Below are 22267 nucleotides of genomic sequence, written 5' to 3' on the forward strand. Positions count from 1 at the left end.
AATCTGTTGTGATTTTCCAATGAATAAAACATGAAAACATGTTGCGAATTTTTCTGACGTGATTATATTCTGCCAGTTTGAGCATTTTTAGGCTCTAATCTTGGACTACTTCTGATTGCCAGGCAGTGGTTTGTGTGATTAAAGCCCTTCAGATTTAGTCTAAGTGCATGTTAGCTCCTGACGGTTCATTTTAAGGCATTATTTACCTAGGCAAGGCAAGACAGGTTTATTTGTATAGCACCTTTCATGTACAAGACAATTCAAAGTGCTTTACATGAAACATTAAAATCATTACAGAAAAAAAGCATAAAAGAAAATACAATTAACAAAATCATAAATTATATTAAAATAATTAAAAGCAGAATTATTTAAAAGTTACTGTGCAGATGTTTCACACGCTGTTCCAACCTATTGATCTGATTGGAAACATGCAGAGGGGCATATACCAGCTCCTCTGGATAATATGTCTAACTGGTTTAGATGTGACGAGTTTTTGTTTTTTTTTTTAAGCCAGTACTCACCATAACAGCATAACGTATTTTTCTTTCTCTTTGCAGGATCTTAATTGCCTCATCGGGAGATACTTAACCCCACTGCAGAAAGAGATTTTCCTCACTCAGGATGAGGTTTGTAAGATGTTGCAATGTTCCAGGTGTAGTTTAGCATTTAAATGCCAACACTGGTTAAATGTTCTAATAAAAGTTGGTTACATAATCCTGTGAAGAGTAGCTGTGTAGGACTAGAGGGGAGGGATAATGAGGAGCGAAATGGAGAGCTTTGCTAAGTAAAGAGATGCTTCACACGCCGTTCCAATCATTGTGTTACATTTTGAGTTTGCTCGCTCTGACTGTTTGACCTTTCCTTTAGCTGGATGTTTTATTCGGCAACTTGCCTGAAATGGTGGAGTTCCAGGTTGAGTTTCTCAAGACCCTGGAGGATGGGACCAGATTGGTACCAGATCTGGAGAAGTTGGAGCGAGTGGATCAGTTCAAGGTACATCTCCTGGTTTTTTTTTTTGGTTTTTTTTTTTCACCCAAAATATGAGCCACCGTAAGCACTTTAAAGACCCATCAGCTTCCTTTTTTCTCACCACAGAAAATCCTCTTTTCCCTGGGAGGCTCCTTCCTGTACTATGCAGACCGGTTTAAAATCTACAGCGCTTTCTGCGCCAGCCACACCAAAGTCCCAAAGGTGCTTGTAAAGGGTGAGTAAGCGTGCTCTTGGGCCGACATTCCTCCCTGGCTGAAAGGAGAGGACGTATTTATTCGTAAACCATCTGCCATGTATTGCACGTCTTCGTAAATCTGCTCTGCAGAGCTGTCACGTGCACGGCTGTCTGTCTGACCCCTGCCTACTTTCAAGCTGGAGGCTGTCGGGGTTAAAAGCCCGGCAATATTGTATGATATAATGAGCAGTGTTGAACAGACTGTTCTGTAGCCTGCACACCCACTCCCTTTAAAACTTGAGTGGACGGCTTTGTTTGTTGCATTCATCTTAAATGAGTCAACTGTTATCTGTCATGCAGCGTTTTGAAGTGATTTTAGGATAAAGATGTCGTTTGAAGCTGCGAACAGGTTTTTTTTCTTCAACTTACTGATGATTTCCTGTTCTTTATTAGATAAAAACAACCTTTGTACAAAACGTGAAAACACTTAAGTCTGTCCTGTGTGTGTCAGGGGGATTTACAATGGAAACAATGAAATGAAGAGACACTACACACCAGTTACAACTCATGTTTATACCAGTGCAAGTTTGATGACAGAGAATTACAGACTGTAACAGGAAATACTCAAGAGTATAAAACTCAATGTTCTTTATCATTGCAGCCAAAACTGACCCTGATTTTAAGGCTTTCCTTGATGAGCGGAACCCCAAGCAGCAGCACTCTTCAACCCTTGAATCGTACCTCATCAAACCCATACAGAGGGTGCTCAAGTATCCCCTCCTGCTGAAGGAGCTGTATTCCCTCACAGACCCAGACAGCGAGGAACACTACCATCTGGATGGTAAGGTTCAGTAATATGATTCAGACTCTAAACCTGATAATCTAATGGGCTTGACACACGAGGAGGGGTGTAATTCATTCATTGAAACACATGGGATGCGACAAGCGGCAGTGTCACACATCACACCAGGATTCATTCATATTTATACCACTTAGTCCTATTGTGGGGGAAGCTGGTGCCTGTCCCACCAATCATCAGGCAAGACACAGGGTCTGTGGCTGGACAGGTCGCCAGTCCATCACAGGGCCACACAGAGGGACAAACAACCATTCAGGAAACCAACTCAATCTGTTGGTTTCCTTATTGTGAATTGGCTTTCATTATGTTTTTTTTCGTCTGTAAAGCATCTTGAGATGGCATTGCTGTATTCTATTTTATAGTCATTTAGCAGACGCTTTTATCCAAAGCGACTTACATATATGCTCATACCAGATAGGCACATTAGGGGGCAACTTAGGGTTTAGTGTCTTGCCCAAGGACACTTCGGCACATAGTCAGGGGAAGCCTGGAATTGAACTCTGAACTTCCCAGTTACAAGCCGACTGCTCTTCCACCTCTCCCATAAATAAAGTTGAATTGAATTGAACATGTATGTTTTCAGTTGATGAGAGGAAGGCCACAATCCCCTCCCAAACTGAGGCTTGAACCAGTGACGTTCTTGCTGTGAGGCCACAGTGCTAACCACTATGCCTCCGTGCAGCAGATTGGTTATGATATTAGAGAAGATTTTGCCGTTTTAAAAGCAGTACATGACAGATAAAGAATCAAGGATGAAGTATTGGGAGATTTAGCTTGAATTCACAGAAATCTTCCTGCTAAGTCTACAAAAGAAAAAGACATTTTTAAAAACAAGGAAACATCACGTTGAATATCATCATTTGATGGCAGACCTCGCTGAGACTTCGTGTTATGTTTGATCAGTCAGTAAAACACTCGCTGATGGGCTACAAACAAACAAAAACCGAACATTTTTCAACTTATTTGTGTCGCATGACAAGCCCCAGTGTGCACGGCTGGGGGGGAAATTTCACATGCACAAACACCGCCTGTCGTTTGGCTGGAGGAGGGCAGCGGTTTTCGCCTCATCATGCAGGTTTCACAGGAAACGAACGGAGAAGAAGCAGCGCTGCTCCCCGTGTGTCGAGCCCTGAACAGAAGGTAACTTAAGCAAAGGCATCCAGAGTTTTAATAATGTTGTTTTCTACTTGACTGTAGTTGCCATGAAAGCCATGAACAAGGTTGCCAGCCACATCAATGAGATGCAGAAGATCCATGAAGAGTTTGGAGCCGTGTTCGACCAGCTCATCACCGAGCAGAGCAGTGAAAAGAAAGAGGTAGGGTTGGACAGATGTGGCTCAGCTTTGCTCTGCTAGATGAAGCGTCCCTGCAGGGTGATTGCTGATAAGTTTGATATTTGCCAGGTTGCTGATCTATCAATGGGCGACCTGCTGCTCCACAACACGGTGACCTGGCTTAACCCACCTGCATCGTTGGGAAAGTGGAAGAAAGAACCACAAATGGCAACATTTGGTATGTGTGCTTTATGCTCAGTGTGTGTTTGTATTATTTGTTTACAAAAGTTATGTTTAGAATAATCAGAAGTACGATCAAGTGAACATTAAGGGTTATTATTATTATTTCTAAGTGTGTTACAGAAGCACTGCTGTTGGTGTGAGTGATTGAGATGTGTTGATTTGATGAGACGTGTTCAGTCCTCTGTGGTAACTTATGTTTTTTATTCTCTTCATGCTCTCCAGTGTTCAAAACAGCAGTGGTTTTTGTATGCAAAGAAGGGTCCAAGCAGAAGAAAAAAATGGTAGGTCATAAATAATCTCATAACAGTGTGCTAAATCCTGATTTTTATCTGCCTCTGCTTACTTTTGTGGAAGATAACTTTATATCTTTGACTGATTTTAGGGGGCTTCCCATCGAGTCTCTATGTCTTCAGAAGAAAAAGACCCCTTTCGTTTCCGTCACATGATCCCAACAGATGCCCTTCAAGTCCGATCATTGGCCAATGCAGGTAGATTACGCAACTCTAGCATTATGATTATTCTAAATCCTGAAATAATGAATCCAGAAAACGTAACCAGATTGCTCTATTAATGACGTAACGTTATTACCCCACAGATGGCGAGAATTCTGCTGTGTGTGAAATTGTTCACACAAAATCAGAGTCGGAGGGAAGGCCAGAGAGGACGTTTCAACTGTGCTGTAGGTGAGGATCTCTCCATCTTCACACTGAAGTTTTCGTGCATCTGAGAAAGTCTTGCTGGCTTTTATCAGAAAGTGGCAAACTGACAGCATGCCTTTCTATCTCCCTCAGCTCTCCAGAGAGCAGAAAAGACTTTCTGAAGACTGTCCATTCCATTTTGAGGGAAAAGCACCGCCGGCAGCTCCTTAAAACAGAGAGTTTACCCCTCAGCCAGCAGTATGTGCCATTTGGAGGGAAGCGACTCTGCGCCCTGAAGGGAGCCCGTCCAGCCATAAATAGAGCCGGTAAATGCCAGTCTGTGGCTGCACTCACCCTACAGCTCCAAGTGTCCCAATTCCTACAGAGCTGACACAGATACAATCTGTGGTTGAATCCAGGTTTTTCATTTATCATTTCAGCCAAACAAATGTGATTAAAATGTTGCAAGAAAACCTCATCCAAAGAAATCTGCAGCGTGTACGAAGGGAAGTTTGTCGATGTCAAAGCAAATTAGGATTATTTTTCTCATTTTAAGATTTGATTCATGCTTATTCTTGCTTCTAACTATTAGGATAACATGAAACAGTTTGGTTTAATCTCAGAATTGTGTGTTTTTATTGATCGCATGGTGTTACAAATCTGAGACGGAAGCATCATCTAGTACTCCTGTTCACTCTGTTTATAACCACTGTTACCTGGTTAGTTTTGGTTTTATTTGGCCAGGAACAAACAATTCTGGTGATCTGAATGGTGTGTTGATAAAAGAGAAGGAAAGATTAACGGTACCATCATTAATAGAGTTACGCTACTGATAGCAAGACTCCTGCAAAATCTGACACCGAGTTATAATGAGCTTTCTAAAGTAAACAAATAATAATATTGGTAAATAAAGAAGCACTGTGAAACTGTTAAATTGATTAAAATGTGTATTTTTTACACCCAGTCGACAGATATGTTTTGTAGTTGTTTATATTTTGGAGGCCTGTGTTATATAGTCTGAGTGCAGAAACCCTATCACGAGAAGACAGACTGGGAGCAAGTGGGAATAAACTAAACAAACCAGTTTATGGCGTCAACTTCTGTCTCTCTGTAGCTTATTGTTGGTTCATCACAATTTGATTTTATTTGATTGTTTCTTTTTTTTCTTTTTACATCAGTCTAACTTTTAGAAAATATTTTGTCATCAAATTCCAAAATAGTTCTTGGACTTTGACCGACCCATGATGTGTTTTTGTTCTTTTTCTGCAGCATCTGCTCCAACCAGGACCCTCGGTAGAAGGAAGCTAGTCCGCAACCGTTTCACCATAGATACAGATATAGTTTTTGATGGGGACCCCGAACAGCAAGACCTGGCGTCCCCGCCGGAGCCCGACCCCAAAAGGTTGCAGCAGAAGGACGAAGCAGATCAGCACCAGCAGTCGGAATTAGCAGCTGACACAGATCGTTGGGTGGAGGAGCAGTTCGACCTGGAAGAATACGAAGACCAGGAAGAGGTGAAGGAGACGGACATCCTCAGTGACGAAGACGATGACGCGTTTTGCCAGACACCCAGAGCTCCGTCCAGCGAGGCGGATCTGGAGGGCCCCATGATGGCTTTGTCTTTAGAGGGTGCAGAAACAGAGGAAAGTGAGAGCCTTAAGTCTCCGACACCAGATGATGTGAAGCTATCTGACGTAGAGAGGGAGAGCTCCGTATCAGACAGCATGGAGGATCAGAATCAAACAGAGAAAGGTGTTGTTTGGATACGAAGGGAGCTAACTGACTCGTCCCCAGACTGTGTCACATAAAAGCTGATGGCGACAGGCATGTCTTCACATGAGCTGCATAAATATCACTCATCACAAACAAAGCATGAGCATTGATGTATATTGCACAGCTCGTAGAAGAAACGGTGTATCCTTCTTTCCCTTACTCATGCTGAATGCTTTTTTTGTACAGGTGAGATCAGTTTTTTTTTCAGTGGAGCAATAAAGGAATCAAGAATTGTTTTTGGGGGAGTTCATCTCAAATCAGATGCTGTTTCTTACGTTAAATGTCAAGTGTTAGCTTTGAGAGATGAACTAACGGCACAATCATGGAGTCTAATCAGTTGCTTTGATTGGCATGGTTTGCACATATGGGCGGCATCCTATAGTCCCGCCTGCTGTTGCCAAATTTGGTTGTTGTGAGAACTTTAGTATCGGTTTTGTCTGTGCAGCTCAGAGATATTATCATAGTTAAGGGCTGTATATTATTTGTCCCGGAAAAGCTAAATTAATAAATTGCAAACAGCAGTTTCGTCTTGCATAGCTTCTAGTCCTTGTACATTTTCTCATGAATACACACAGACTTATATGATGTTTGGATTTAGTTTAACAGACTCAAATGAATTTTAGTCAGAATAATATTTTATTTTACTTGTGACATGGATTAGAAATATTGTGTTAGCCCTCAAGCCACATGCATGAGGAGGTTTTAGTTTATTTAACGTTATCCTGTTTTACTTGAATTTGTATTTGCTGATTTATGATTTTTTGACTGTGAAACTTTTTTTTTTTTTAAATATTTTACCTATTTGCTCTTCACTGTTGTCACTCATACACACTGACACTGCACATGCACACACTGTATTGTAGATAATATACACTTCAGCTTTCTTAGAAGGTCGTGTGTGCTCAGAAAGACTGTTTACTAGTAACGCATTACGGTTAAAAAGCAATGCTTTATTTATTCAAATGTAAATTTATTTGTTAGCAACAAACAATTTATCTTTTTATTCCAAATAGTCCAAATTTACTCATGCAATCAAAGTCAAATACTTGCAGTATGTCTGAACAGTGAAAGAAGTCATACTTGTAAACAAGTGGTTGTGCTACTAAGACTGCATTTTTATTACTGTGTATATATGAACTGTATTGATATCGTAATAAATACATTTGTTTCCTACTTATAATTCAATGACCTTTGTGGTGTGATTTCTTTGTTAACGTAACAGAAAAATCCAGCTGTTATTTTAGTTACGGCAAAGAAGTTAAATCTCAGAAACAGAAAAAGGTGAAGGAATGTCTTTCGGTAATGTGTCACTTTTACGACCATCCAAATTCCTTTTGTTGGAAAAGAAAATGCTAAGCAGAAATAGTTGAGTCATGTTTACATCGTGAAGGTTGTTAACATGAACCCATCTGCTGGCAGGTTTTAACTCTGCGATGCCTGACAACAGTTATTCTACATCTGCCTCGCATCCTGCCTCTTCTCTGAGCTCGCTCCAGCCAGTCAAAGCAGGTCCAAAGGTGACTTTCATCTTATCATCACTCTTATTTCCTCGCTTCCTCCAATAACGTCTTCTTGCTTTGCTTTACTGAATCAGCAGATCCAGGTATGTTGACAACCAGTTGGTGGCGTGTGATGACCATAAGACTGAAAGCAGCTGGAACACGACACTCTGATGGGGAAAAATAAAGTTGTGAAGTACAGTTTCTCAGCCTCAAGGTGCTTCGGGGCAACAGCAGTCTAGGAATGTACATTATTAGTGTCTGTATGTTATCAAAATGACTCAGTAGCTGAGAGTTTTGTGGTCCAAAATTAATGAAATATTTCTTCAAGGTGCACAAACCAAACTTTTAAAACCTTTGCTTTTACATGTGACTGGTCTCCAACCAGCTTGTTTTGGACTGTAATTGGTTTGCATCTCCCATGTCTTAAAACCTTTGTCTCTTTGTGTTGTTGTTGTTTTTTTTTTTTTTTTATCAAGGTCTGGTTGGGATTTTCTCCTTCACCAAGGATCTTTTTGTCTCTTAAATGCCATTTTCAAGAGATGAAATTCAGGTGCACATGATACAAACACTCCATAGTAATTTGACAAGCGGAAGCATAAAAGGTCAACATGGCTTTTCGTTTTCATTTTAATGGAACTGCTCTATTACATAATAATGTAGATTTTTAACAACATAGATGTAAAAGCCCATAAATTACGTGTCTCATCTTATAGTTTTTTTTTCTTTTTTTTAAGTTACTTGTGTAAATTTCTTTGTGCATACCTCCTCTCACAATTTATAAAGTTCACATGAAGGGATGAGTCAGTCCTTTGTCTAATGCTATTCTTACCCATAATGGCTGAAAATATGGATCTGAGGCTGTCAAGCTGAACACTTGTAATCCTTTTAATTTCAACATTTTTCTTCTGATAGCTTAACAACCTTGAGCTTAAGTTTCTTTTGTGTTTTAGATAACTGTCTTCATCGTCTCCAGCTTAATTTTCTGCTGCCTGATGTGACACTTTTCTGATGTGTGGAAGTTTAGCTGCTCATGCCCTAGACAGTATAATCAATGCTTATCACAGTCTTATTTCTTCTATCTCTTTTGTAGTCCTGAACCGTCTTAAACCCATCACTCCCACCACAAAAAGCTCTTTTTCAGATAAAGGGGAAACATCACTGGAAGTTAGATGGTTAATGTAATGCAGAGCAACAGTACTCAGCTCTGAGTGACCAAGCATTGTGATGATAAACAGTTTTCCTGCTGTTCTCTTGACTTGAATGGAGCACAGCATGTCCTTCCAGACATAAGCTCTAAATTCAAAACTGTATTTCTAATAATAAACACAGAATGACACATGCCAGGCCAGAAAATAAAATAAAAATGTAATTATGCCAAACGACAATATGGAAATCTCCCCCTAGTGCAGCATGCTGTAATATCTGCATACAGTAGGTGGCAGACAGTGCCTGGTGTACATTTTTTTCTTTTTCCAGCACAACACCGCTAATAACTCCCACCTCCCTGTGTACTCTGTGTGATCAAATCCAGCTCACGCCAAAACTCACATCCAAAGAAATGTATTTCAGAGCACAGACTTGATGTGTTTGAATTCCCCACTCTGGCTTCTGTGTGATCAGAAACCTTGAAGACAGATCTGTTTACATTCAAAGCAGCTGATGTGACGGTAGTATCAGTCATCAGACCTGTTTAACTGGCTTTTCAGTTTCTGTTCCTTTTTAATGACCTCACCTCAGACCTTTCTCTCTCTCTCTCTCTCTCTCTCTCTCTCTCTCTCTCTGTCTCTGTGCAGGCAAATAGTCTTTCCTACTTCTCAGAAACAAGGTGTGTTACCTTTCCTAGACCAGGTAACATTTTAAACAGGTTTAGCCATGTCAACAGTTGTGACAACCCACATCTTTATTTAGCGTGCCAAATATCTACAAACACCCTACAGTATGTACCTGAGTCTTGTTTCAAGCCTTCCTTCATTAAAGGAACTTGAAATAGCTATTTTCTTTTACAAAATAGCAGAGGCTGATGTATGGTTTCTCATAGGCGGTGATGTTAGAATATTTTATAAAGAATGGAGATGATTACATGTGGACTCCCTCATGGCTAGGAGAACGTAGGGTGGTACGTTTCTAAAGCTATCCAGCCATCCATCACAATATTAAGGAGGTCAAAACCTGCTTAAGGTTTCAGAAAAATCTATAAGAAAATACAACACAACAAATGGCAGTGTTGTAGCATCCCTACAGTATATATTTATCAAACAGAACATAATGGTCAGTGTGTGGTAGCCCACGAGAAAATGACACCAAATAAGCTGTGAGGTGTTGATGCTGGGAAACAGGATTATGTCTCATCTTGATAAGACAAGACATAAGCTTACAGTCTTTATGCCGTCTTAAAATGAAAAGAGTGAGTCTGTGTTTTCCTCAGGAGCAACAGGTTTTTCGACTTTGTTCCTGGAATCTAATGACAAAGACGAGAAGATGTGACTTGAGTTGTTGTTGTTTTGTGCTCATTTTAAAACAATTCAAATTATCTACAGTATCATTTGTCACGTGACACTCATGCACGACTGGCAATGGTGAGAAAATACACTTTCTCTCTTCCATAAATATTAAATTCACCAAAACTGAGCAGTCAAGATTCTTGCTTCATAGGTTATTCGTGCCCCCTGTGATGCATGTGTCGCATGACAAGCAGCAGGGACAGTTGTTACATACTTCTTTGGTTTTCAGAGACAGGTAAAAAATAAATTCAGTGTCGTTTTCTTGACTTGTACTAAAAAGACCAGTATGATCAAAGGTCAAGGCGATTCAAACCGGCAGGATAGCATTATATGCATGGCGATGCTATCGTGGATTTAAAGCTGTGAAACTGACTGGTTGGGTCATGTTTGCTTTAGATACAAGAAAAGAAACAAGACCGCTCTTCTTCCTCTCCAAACCATGCAGGCCAAGCTGGAAGTCTTAGCTCTGGTCCTGGGTGTCGTTGGCCTATTAGGAACCATAGCTGTCACTGCCCTGCCCAGCTGGAAGGTCTCTGCTTTCATTGGAGCCAATCTTATAGTCATGGAGGAACTCTGGGAGGGCTTGTGGATGAACTGCTATATACACACTAACATCAGGATGCAATGCAAGGTCTACGACTCACTGCTGATTCTCCCAGCAGAGCTGCAAGCAGCCAGGGGGCTCATGTGTGCCTCCGTCGCCCTTGTTTTCATCTCCTTAATCATCACAGGTTGTGGGAGCCAGAGGAGCAACTGTTCTGGAGGCAACATGAGGAGCAAGAACATCATTCTCGCTTTGGGGGGGAGTTTGTATTTGCTGTCCTTTTTGACCACACTCATCCCTGTGAGCTGGGTGGGTCATACTGTTATCAGGACCTTCTATAATCCAACACAGCTGGACGCTGAGAAACGTGAGCTCGGGCAGGCCCTGTTTATCGGCTGGGCCACCTCTGGTATTTTACTGATCACCGGGATCATCCTCCTGATCAGATACAGCAAACGTAGGTCAGAGGAAGAACAGCAGAACAATGAAAGATATCTTATGGAGGAAAAGGATGTCCAGCAAATGGACAGTGTCTACCTGGCGAGGAAACAATCCAACGCTCATAAACATCAAGAATATGTGTAAATAACTGTATTGCTGCCCTACGATGGACTGGCAAGCTTTCCAGGGTGTACCCTTCCTTTCGCCCAAAGACTGCTGGGATAGGCTCCAGCTCCCCAAGCGACCCTTCATCGGATTAAGCAGTTAGGATAATGAATGAATGAATGAATGAACTGTATTGCTGGAATGAATGTACAGAAGTCCAGGTTAATCTCTTGTGCAGATTGGAATCTTTGTATCTGCTTTAATTGCTTCTGTAATGAGCCGCCTTATGAGCCATCAGAACTTTCTAAGATCATTTGCGTCCAGATTGAGTTAAAACTAAACAAGGAGAATCAGCATTTAGTTTTTCATGTCCTTATTATCTAGATAGAAAATTACCATAAAACCTGAAATCTGCTGCAAACTTATATTCTTCCAAACTGAGTCTGAAATTTTAATTGAGATAAAAAGATTTTCCTTTCTTTTTCTCTATGAATACATCTTCTCATACATGTGCATGTACAGTAATGAAGATGGTGATGTATTTGTAATTGCAGTTTGCTTTGATGATTTCTAACCTAGTGCATGTATTCTATTGTCTCTTTCTCCTTATTTTAGGATTTTCTGTTTCTTTTGTTTTTGTTATTCTTCTTATTTAGTTTTAATGAATGTATTTTAGTGTACTTTTTAATATTTTTTTGCAACTTGCCTTTGATTTAATAGTTTGTGTTTTATGTAAAACAGTTGTATGTGTAGACTTGTACACAAAATGTGCATCACAAATAAACCTGCTTTGTCTCATTCTGTTTGTGTTGATATTGTTTACCTAAGTTGTAATAGTGGTTATAGTGATAAACTGTGTTGAAATTAATCAGTAATATTTTGTGGCTGTTTCAGTTGTAAATCCAACTGAAAATAAATTATATAATGTGGTAAATTTGGCTCTAAATCTGTAAGGTACTTACATTATGCTTTTCATATACACATCATGTCATTGCTTAGGCTTTAAATTGGGGGTGTTAGACCAGTTGGTCAAAGCTTGGTATTAAAAAAAAAAAAGGTAAGGTTCAATAATCAAATATGATTGGTCATCTAGTCATCAAAACTCTGCATAAGGAACTGCATTCATTTTCATGTATCAATGCTTCACCAAAAACATTGAATTTAGACAAAATCGACTAAACACACAACTTGAAACACAGTTCAGTCCAGATGTTAAGCTAAATTTTGTTGCACTGTTACTTTTATAAAGAGTAAAATGTAGTAAAATGTGCTTTTGGGGTTTCAGAGATAACAAATCCTTGGGTGCATCAGCGACAAGGTGAGAACTGCTGGCAAGTAGACGTGTCTGAAAACAATCCTCCTCAAGTTTCTGTGTTCACCACCTCTTCAGCAGATCAGTTTACCTTTTCAGGTGTAGACAGTTTGACATCCATGATCATCTTATCAACTTTCAGTTTTCTAAACGGCAGATTCTTTACCTACAAGCATTAAAAAATTTTGCAGCCAATGTTGCTGCTCTTGTTTTTTTTGTTTTAAATTGTAGTATACTCAGTGCTGTTTAACTTTGGCCACAAGAGATTAAATATATTTTTGTTTTGTTTTTTCAACAAGTCACAGCCAAGAATTACACTGAAATGTTATGTTCATTATTTTAACATTTATTAAAAGAACAGTTTACTTACTTAGTTTATTTTTAAATGATAGGGACAAGTCTGCTCCATGAATGATGCAACATACTCCAGCATTTTAGCCAAGGCTAATTTTCAAAGCCCGTCCCCAGTTGGACTAGTTCCATTCCTGTGTGCTGTCTATATTATAAGTTATATCTTTTTACAATAAAAAAAAAAACAAAAAAAAAAACAAAAAAGAAAAACAACTTTCATTGATACTCTGACTGTTTCTGTTGATATTTTAAAGATGTGTGTTTTAATTAGGTATGACTTTAGTTAAAGAATAAAACTGATGAGTTTTAAATCACAATAACAAGTAGTTGATTGTCAGCAATGTTAGCTTCATTGTTATTCAAAGCTGGTCACACTGTTTGGTCTCTCCCAATTTATCTGATGGCAAAGAAGTAGTTTAACCAGAAAGGTTGCATTGCTGGTGTTTCTTTTGTGGGTGTATAAGTTCCTTGACTTGTTTTTTCTCCTCAGCTTTGTTTCCGGGGCTTGTAAGAGTGCAGCTGAGGAGTGCATCTTTGGCTCTTGACACCAGCTGCAATGGACGCTTTCACTGCCTACAGTGGCTACTCCAAGCCACCTATATCTTACATGGGATCCTACTACGATGCCAAGCAAGCCCAAACCTATGCAGATTACCAAGACTCTATTTATCAGGAAAAACAGAAAAATGAGAAACGCAAAAAAAAGAGCGAAATCTGTTGTGAGGTTGTGGCCCTCATCATCGGCTTCATCGGACTGATCGGAGTGGCAGCTGTCACAGGCTTGCCCATGTGGAAGGTAACAGCCTTTATCGAGGAGAACATCATCGTGATGGAGACCCGTTGGGAAGGTTTGTGGATGAACTGCTACAGACAAGCCAACATCAGGATGCAGTGCAAGGTGTACGATTCCCTGCTGTTTCTGCCTCCGGATCTCCAGGCTGCTAGGGGCCTCATGTGCAGCTCTGTGGCCCTGACCACGTTTGCCGTCATTGTTTCAGCCGTGGGAATGAAATGTACCAAAGCGGTGGACCATCGTGCTCGTACCAAGCACGTTGTTCTTGTGACTGGTGGCTGTCTCTTTCTCCTGGGCTGTATCACCACCATCATCCCTGTGTCCTGGACTGGCCATGTCATCATCACAGATTTCTACAACCCCCTGCTGATCGATGCCCAGCGCAGGGAGCTCGGAGAAGCTCTGTACATCGGCTGGGTTACTTCTGCTTTGCTTTTTACTGCTGGAATGATCCTGCTGTGTCGTCATGCTCCCCGCACTCAGGATCCAGATGAGAGGATTATATACAACCCCAGGGGAAGTATCTACCAACCTCAATCCCAACCATACACATACACGTACCAGCCTGGCTATTCCTACCAACCTCCGTACTCTGCACCTCCACCAGGATCTGTGGCATACACACCAAGTCAGTACTAGGCATTTTGGGACTTGTTTTGTAAATGTTCTAAGATCTGGCACAAAAATAAGACTTGAGTAAGTTCAGACCAACAGGCCGTAACTGGAAATGGCCTCATGTTGTTCACTGTTTTTGCTGGAGATTGGAATTTATAATTGACTTTGTTGTGTTTTATTTACGATGAACTGTGCTAAATTGTCATAGATTTTGTTTCTGTGTGCTTTAATAACACATATTTAATCTTTGATTAAAAAAAAAAAAAAAGACCAACTGCTTTTTGTTTCCTTCTCTGCCTCTATAGGCGCTGCTGATACACTGTTTGTGTACAAAACCATGCACCAAGCCTTTTTCAGATGTTGCCAAATGATTTATCTTTATTTTGAGATTTCATTGTATGTAGAAATTCTTTCTCAAAGTTCAGTGGGACATATTTTCCAAATCACAGTGTCAAATAAAGAAGTAATGTTGACTAAAATTGTTTTGCTTTTTGCTTTTCATTTTATCGACCAATAACATCCCTCCTGCCAAAATGTCATTATTATAGAAACGGCATGAACTCTTCTGGATTGCTGTCTTCATTGTTGTCAGTGGAAATGCAGCTCAACTGGTAAAACGAGGATGTTTTCACAGATCCACCCACAATGCAAACCCACAGAGAGACTTGATCTCAGCCAAGCCGAAGCCACACCTGCCAGTAGTTTCCTGAGCTCAGAGCAACACAAGCGAGCCAGATGATGAAACCAGTGTAGACAGATAGGAACACATTACCTCAATCATTTTTAATAAATATACATAAACATGCTCAATCAGTGCTTTATGAAGTGTCTAGTTGTTGGTTTTATAATACAAATCCATTGTAATACCTGCAACAGACAAATGGTAATATATTTTTTTAATCCATACAAGTTGGGACTTTTCAACCATTAAAAAGAATCCAACTTTTAAAGACAATATGTTTCTTCTTAAACTTTTTTTTTTTTTTTTAAAAGTGAGATCCGAGAATGTAAATCGATACCTCTGAATAAACAAAGCGGCAGCTTACACAAGCTCCTGGGTTCAGTGTGCAAAGAAAAAAAATGCCCGGAGGACTCAGTTTCCTAGCAACAGGTTTATATTCCCACCACCACCCATTCTTTTGCACAATCCACAGGGAAGAGAACGCACAGGTGAGCATCAACCTGCTCCTCCTCCATCTGGATACAAAGTCCCTCCATTGAGGAAATCTTTTTTTTAAGCCAGAGCCACGTAGAGCCTGCACGCTACCAGATCAATGAGCTTGGATGATTAAAAGGACAACAGGATGGCCAATTCAGCACTGGAGATAGTGGCTCTTTTACTGACTCTGATTGGGCTGATTGGGGCAGCTGCAAGCACCGGCATGCCCATGTGGAGGGTCACAGCCTTCATCGGGGAGAACATCATTGTGTTTGAGACTCGCTATGAGGGCTTGTGGATGAACTGCTATCGGCAAGCCAACATCAGAATGCAGTGTAAGGTGTACGACTCCCTCCTGGCTCTGTCCCCTGACCTACAGGCAGCGAGGGGGCTTATGTGCTCCGCTCTGGCACTGGGTGGGCTTGGATTGCTGATCAGCTTGGTTGGAATGCAGTGCACGTCGTGTATTGTAAACAACGACCGAGCTAAGAAACTGGTCCTCATCATTGCAGGAAGCATGGTTCTGCTGGCTTGCATTTGTGTCATCATCCCTGTCTCCTGGACGGGCCATGTCATCATCAGAGACTTCTACAACCCCCTGCTGATCGATGCCCAGCGCCGGGAGCTTGGAGAGGCTCTTTACATTGGCTGGGTAGCCTCTGCTTTCTTGTTTGCAGGAGGATGCATTTTCATTTGTTGCAACATACAGTCTGAAGACAAAGGATCAGACAGGTACATCTACTCCAGGAACTCAGACTACATAGCCTATCCTCCACAGCCTCTACAGCCACAACAGCTGGTGATGCTCCCTCCACCACAACCTCAGCCAGTTTTATCAAGACAACCATCGACTAACTACAGCTACCACTCCAGGTACCCCTCTGTACGCAGTGGGGTTGCTTATCTCTGAACACTTGAAGCAATGATCCGTAATGCTCCCTGCATCTCTGTTCACTTTTCTTCATGTGTTGGTTTGGTCCTGTAATCTTTATATTTCAAGTTTTTTTTTTTTTTTTTTTTTTTTTTACTGATTACCTTTAAAGGTGGAGTATGTAAGATTTTCAATATTTAAAAAAAAAAAACCCAAAAAATCTAATAAAATAACTACAATCATAATTAGATAAAAATTACAAGTTTAATTAATGACAAATGACAAAAAGCACTTTTTTTTTTTACTGGTAGGCAAACATTTAAGAAGGATCTTTGTCATTAATTAAACTTGTAATTTAATAAAACATCAAATATTTACAGACTGGAACCTACATGTTTAAAAAAAACTATCTAATTATGATTGTAGTTATTCTTTTAGTTAATTTTTTTTTAAACATTAAAAATCTTACATACTCCACCTTTAATGTGAAAACAAATTTTATTCTGGATCATTTCAAAACAGCTTTTTATGCACTATTTTATCATATATTTAGTTAAAAAATAATCCTTTGTATCTCATCTTGTAAATATAAGATCCATTTTTACATGTTTTTCTGATTGTACACGTATCCTTTGTATGTATAAAAACAATTTAAATATGAAAACTGCATATATCAGTGATGTCATGATGAAAAACAGAATAATGTGACACATGATTGTTTATTGTTATATGACTAATTAGGGAAACTTTATAGGTCATTTGTTCAAGATAGTTGTATTTTAACTTTGTGCTCAAGATTGTTCCTAATAATCACAAATATTTAAGGTCTGAACAACCTTTTACAGGAAACAACTTCATATTTTTGTTACTGGTTTTTGTTGTTTTATCCGTTACAAAGCACAAAAAAAGTAAAGCTAAACCGGGTGTTTCACAACGACTGAACGCTGGGAGATGAAATGTTGACTGAATGTATTGGATATTTGTGTCTTCAAATCTGTACACATTTCAGATTTTTTTCAGGAACCAGTGTGTTTGTTTATTTTTGACATCATATCTTGGAACACTTTTCCAGGAACCAGAGAATAAGAGGAAATGGCAGAGTCATTTGAGATGTAGATCTAAGACTGCTTGCTAAGGGTGTGGACTCAGGGGAAACTTTTAGTCAGTGAGATTAGCGTTTAGGAGGAAGGCAGGGACACACTGACAGCATAGTCACATGGTCACATGATCCAAATTTGCAAGTTACTTTGAATAAAAACACAGATAGCTTTCGACTAAAACTAGTTATTTTTCTTCATTTCTACCCCTTAGAAATAAAAAATGTATCAGTTTATCTGTTAGACCGAGTTAATATCCTCAGAAACACAAAATCACAGAATGTACAGATAATTTAATCAGGATAATAATAATAGTATTAATACAGCTTATCTGCTTCTAAGCAACATGTAAATACATTTGGGCTGTGAAGTGACCTCATCATTTCATCACCCATCCATCATCCATCCATTTTCTAAACCGCTTAATCCAATTCAGGGTCGCGGGGAAGCAGGAGCCTATCCCAGCTGGTTTAGGGCGACAGGCAGGGTACACCCTGGACAGCTCGCCAGTCCATCGCAGGTCATTTCATCACTTTACAGCTAATCTCTGCCCCCCTGTGGACAGCAGAAGAATTACAGCAGCTGCACACACTTCATGTTCATGTTTGCATCTTTATACAGGAAATTAATAAAGAAAATTATAAAATGGCAAATTTTGCAAAGCTTTCTGAGACTGAATTTTTTTTATTTATTTACTTTCTGGCGTTGCCTGTTTTGTGTCTTCAGTGCTGGAAAAGCTAAGCTAAACTGAGACACCAGCATTGTCTGAAAAACCATAAACACAAAATAAGCACAAATACCTGCATGTCTATGAGCCAGTCAGGTGACCGCAAAGCATCTTTCCCATAACAAACTGCCTCCTCCAGCACACAAACTCTGTCAGACGAGCTCCTTGCTGCATTGGACACATTTCTGATGCAATCGTAAGTTTTCTGTCTGTTCTCATTTGTTAAGTTTCAGAACTCTCCTGGAAATCACATTTTCTGAATTTACATCCATCTGCAGGACTCGTGGACACTGAACCATGATACAAGGTGTTTCTGAGATAGCTGCGGTGTGTGTTGGCCTGGTCGGGCTGATCGGGGCAGCAACCACCACCGGGTTGCCCATGTGGAAGGTAACAGCCTTTATCGAGGAGAACATCATCGTGATGGAGACCCGCTGGGAAGGCTTATGGATGAACTGCTACAGACAAGCAAACATCAGGATGCAATGTAAAGTCTATGACTCCCTGTTGTATCTGCCCCCAGAGCTGCAGGCTTCCAGGGGTCTCATGTGCTGTTCGGTGGCCTTGTCAGGACTGGGGCTCTTGGTGGCTCTTGGAGGAATGAAATGCACCTCCTGTTTCAGTGGTAACAGATGGGCCAAAACCATCATCCTCATGACAGCAGGTGCTATGCAGTTCTTGGCGTGCATATGTGTCTTCATCCCTGTTTCATGGACAGGTCATGTCATCATTAGGGATTTTTATAATCCTTTGCTTATTGATGCCCAAAGGAGGGAGCTCGGGGAGGCGCTGTACATCGGTTGGGTTACTGGTGCTCTCCTTTTTGCCTCAGCTTTGTTGTTTGTCTGCCGCCGTATGCCCCCAGATACAGGCTCATTTGATGCATACCACCCTGTTAGCCCACTCAGCTACAAGGCAGCAAGACCAACTCTGACGAGGTATCATCCCATGGCAAGTGTTTCCAGCCTCTCATCTTCTGCACATCAGAATTCCCTTCAGTACAATGGTTCGGTTCTGCAACAAGCTGCCATGCCACTACAAAATGCTCCTCAGCTGATGACAGCTAATGCACCTGTGATCCACCCTTCTGTCATTTATAACTCTGGTTATCCTGAAAATGCCTCCTCATACCATCAAGGTAGTCTGGCTCCCCGTTCCTCGATGCAAAGTTCCTTCCATGATAGCAGCCTTCCAGGAAACTCCCTGTTCCTAAGCAAAAATACCACTCCGTATTCAGCATCTTATATTGGCAACACCACTGGATCCTACCAGTCCAGCTTTCATCCAGTTCCACAAGGTCCTGTGTTCATCACATATCAACAGTCAAGGATTCATCCAGAGACTCATAGTGGAAGCAGCACTGGGATGTACATCTAGAAAAAAAACGTGAGTTTTTGCAGAAAAACATGCGTTGCAAATACAAAGCACTATGCTGTTTTTTTTTCACCTTAAGCTCCATCATTCCAGTTTCTTGACCACTTAGTCCAGTTAAGGGTTGCAGGTAAGCAGGAGCCTATCCCAGCAATCATTGGGAGGTAGAGTACACCCTGGACAGATCGCTAGTCCATCGCTGTGTCACCTTAAGCTGATTGTGAATATTAAATCATTATTTCTGATGTGTTGTTATTTATATTGTTAAACAAGTTTGTTCAACTGGTAACACTTTACAATACACAAAATTAGCTTTGTTACTAGGGAATGCTAAAGGGTCATAAACCAGTACAAAAAAAGAGCAGGTTTGATAACTAACTACTGGTTAGTTATCAGGGAAACCAATAAGGAACGAATCCCAGACTATACTTAACAATTACTTACTGGTGACCATGAAGACCAGTCGTTCCTTAATAAGCCTGGTCTTTGTGGTCACCAGTAAGTACTGGTTAATTACCCATTATTTCCTGATTAACCCCCGAAGCAAGTAAGGAAGCTAATTTTGTGTGCAGTAAAGTGTTACTGCATGATGTGTAATGTGATCAGGTTAAACATAACAGCTGTTGTATAAACAAGGTTGAGTTCACCTTGTTGTCATGAAGAGTTGGAATGGGGTTACTCTGGAATAAAAATAAAAAAAAAAACAGTAAGAGGACTGTATGTCTTGATACACCATAGACTCATATTTATTGTCTTTATGAGCATGTTTTCAGTTCATTGCCACATTTTCTTCAGGTTATTGTGTTGGTATGTAGATAACTTGGCACTATTATTATAGTCATTTCATTGGAGTAACTTTGATCATGTATATTATTACTATTAAATCTATATTCTATTTTACTGTATGTTATTTCATATTATCTGTATTAACAATGATCATGTCAAGGAACTTTGGAGTTACAGTTGCTTTATTGGTAGTTTTCTGTATTTTGTAGGATAAAGAGGCTCAACAAACATCTTTTTCCTGAGTGGCGTCAGTTTTTTTATGATAAGGTATCTGAAATAAGGTTGAAAAATAAATAAGTTAAAAAAGGATATTTTCTCCAAGCTTTGTTTAGGAGACTAGTTTTGTGTCATGATATAACTGAAATGGAAATTAAGTCATTTTTTTTTATTCTAGTTGTGTTTCAGCATGAACACATTATATATTTAGTAAAGTAATTAATTATTTACAAATGCAGGAACATACTGGTAGGACAAACCTGAAAATAGTCACCATGGACGTCTGAAGCAGTTCCTCAATCACACTTTTCACCACTAGATGACATCAGAGAACAGGAGGAGGGTCCTCACACCTGAACACAACCTCCACTACCTACATAATGTAGATGTCAAATCAAAACGGACAAATAAAGTCTCTTTCCACGGGTGTTCTTTCTTTTTATTCATAAAAAAAAAAATCAGAGACAGATTAGTATGAAAAATGTATATTTCAAATTAATTAGAGGAATAAATGGAAAACATTTAAACATTATTTACCTCTTTTTTTTTAAAAGTGCAAATCATGGACTTTTTTCAAGAACATTTTTACTTTAAAAAACACCACATGGTTGATCGGAGTGCTGCACAACAGGTACTACACAGGACAGATATAAAAAGCAAAAAAGGCCCAAACGTAGTTTTGTGGCAGAAGATTCTTCAGTCTGGAATTTCAGATTGATCAGCTCAGGAAACATAAGATTATTGTTCCACTTTAGACGCCATATAAATGTATGTTAAAATCTTTCTATACCAGCCTCTACTTGAACAAAACCTCTGGAGAATCAAACAGTAAGATTACACTAATCCCAAGAAATCCATCAAGACAGTGATGGTTTTGGACCATCATAGCCAGTTGCCCACTGGTGCAGCTGAACAGCAGAGACAACTTCTAACTTCCGCCCTAATCTGCTCTGTTTGAAGGAATGAAGTAAATTTGGGTTAATGTTACAGGAACACGTTTTATTTCACTACAGTAGCTACTGTTAGAAAAACTGGCTGAGATCGTTAATCTTCAAGGGAGCACCAGTTTGTAGACTTAATCTGCGTTTCCATCAGCACTGGAGCAAAGATTTAATCATTCCTCGGTGTACCAAAGCAAAGACGTTGTAGAGGTCGAATGTTGCCAGATTTGAAGTTAATCTTCAGGACGTATCCATTTTTGCGGATCAACAGCTTGGCTTTGCCCTCAATTGAGCGTTTGTACGGAGAGCTTGTTCAACTGCGTTAAGCCAGACAACAGTACAGCTGGCAGCACCGGAAACGAGCAAGGCTGGTTTCAAAATAAAAGCATTTACTTTATAGTAACTTGAGGAAGCAGAATTTAAACCAGGGATGTCCAGCTCATGGCTGTCAAGTATCTCGTTTTGGTCAGGAAACTACCATATTTTCCCCCGTTTCCTGTATTTTTACTTTCCCGTAATTTCCCTGTATTTTCATATAGAGAGAAAATACACTGATAAAGGAGAGGAAACCCCATCAAGTGAGGAATAAGAAAGCAGCAGCAACTATAGCAGCAACTATAACCACCTTTTCCACACAAAAAGACCTGCCCTGATACTTGACTCAAATGAATAAGTCTTTAAGCAGAAATTCAATCCTGTGTTGAATCAATTTAATTTGAGTCTGGTGTGTTAACGCAGGACACAATGCAAAACACTCAGGACAACCACCCTCGATTATCCACTTTAGACATCCATGATTTAATAGTTTATATTCTTACAGGACTTTGTCTTTAGGGTTATGGGACAAATACAACCTCGTTGGATATGGAAACTGACTTTATGTTTAAATGTGAGCAGCCAAACAAAAGGTTAACACATTTGTATGGGTAGTGTGTGTGTCATTTATGCAACAAACAAAAAACAAGTTAACAAAAACATACAGT

At 39.9% G+C, this 22267-nt stretch overlaps 5 protein-coding genes across 5 annotated transcripts in view; all 5 read left to right on the top strand.

Annotated features, from left to right (window-relative positions):
• The window catches only part of LOC306760800 (rho guanine nucleotide exchange factor TIAM1-like), a 29904-nt gene extending 23365 nt beyond the window's left edge, over nt 1-6539 (top strand). The window contains exons 16-26 of the mRNA XM_079246793.1: nt 558-626; nt 868-993; nt 1096-1204; nt 1827-2006; nt 3222-3340; nt 3428-3536; nt 3764-3822; nt 3924-4029; nt 4137-4224; nt 4333-4505; nt 5449-6539. Coding sequence (XP_079102919.1) covers nt 558-626; nt 868-993; nt 1096-1204; nt 1827-2006; nt 3222-3340; nt 3428-3536; nt 3764-3822; nt 3924-4029; nt 4137-4224; nt 4333-4505; nt 5449-5987 — 1677 coding nt within the window. The 3' untranslated portion in view covers nt 5988-6539. The remainder of the gene's footprint in view (nt 1-557; nt 627-867; nt 994-1095; nt 1205-1826; nt 2007-3221; nt 3341-3427; nt 3537-3763; nt 3823-3923; nt 4030-4136; nt 4225-4332; nt 4506-5448) is intronic.
• A 3855-nt stretch (nt 6540-10394) lies between these two features.
• On the top strand, nt 10395-11084 carry LOC306760246 (claudin-17-like; the record flags this gene model as incomplete). Its single annotated transcript, XM_079246044.1, has 1 exon — nt 10395-11084. One exon carries the CDS (start codon nt 10395-10397, stop codon nt 11082-11084), a length of 690 nt encoding a protein of 229 aa, XP_079102170.1.
• Nucleotides 11085-13264: 2180 nt separating this feature from the next.
• Nucleotides 13265-14140, top strand: LOC306760746 (claudin-8-like; the record flags this gene model as incomplete). The annotated part of the gene is made up of 1 exon (XM_079246726.1): nt 13265-14140. One exon carries the CDS (start codon nt 13265-13267, stop codon nt 14138-14140), a length of 876 nt encoding a protein of 291 aa, XP_079102852.1.
• A 1280-nt stretch (nt 14141-15420) lies between these two features.
• On the top strand, nt 15421-16185 carry LOC306760775 (claudin-8-like; the record flags this gene model as incomplete). The annotated part of the gene is made up of 1 exon (XM_079246762.1): nt 15421-16185. The coding sequence occupies one exon, from the start codon at nt 15421-15423 to the stop codon at nt 16183-16185; it is 765 nt and encodes a 254-aa protein (XP_079102888.1).
• Nucleotides 16186-18267: 2082 nt separating this feature from the next.
• Nucleotides 18268-19347, top strand: LOC306760247 (claudin-4-like; the record flags this gene model as incomplete). Its single annotated transcript, XM_079246045.1, has 1 exon — nt 18268-19347. One exon carries the CDS (start codon nt 18268-18270, stop codon nt 19345-19347), a length of 1080 nt encoding a protein of 359 aa, XP_079102171.1.
• Between the last annotated feature and the right edge of the window lie 2920 nt (nt 19348-22267).

This window comes from Telmatherina bonti (genome assembly GCF_933228915.1).
Source record: "Telmatherina bonti genome assembly, chromosome: 9".
NCBI lineage: Eukaryota > Metazoa > Chordata > Actinopteri > Atheriniformes > Telmatherinidae > Telmatherina > Telmatherina bonti.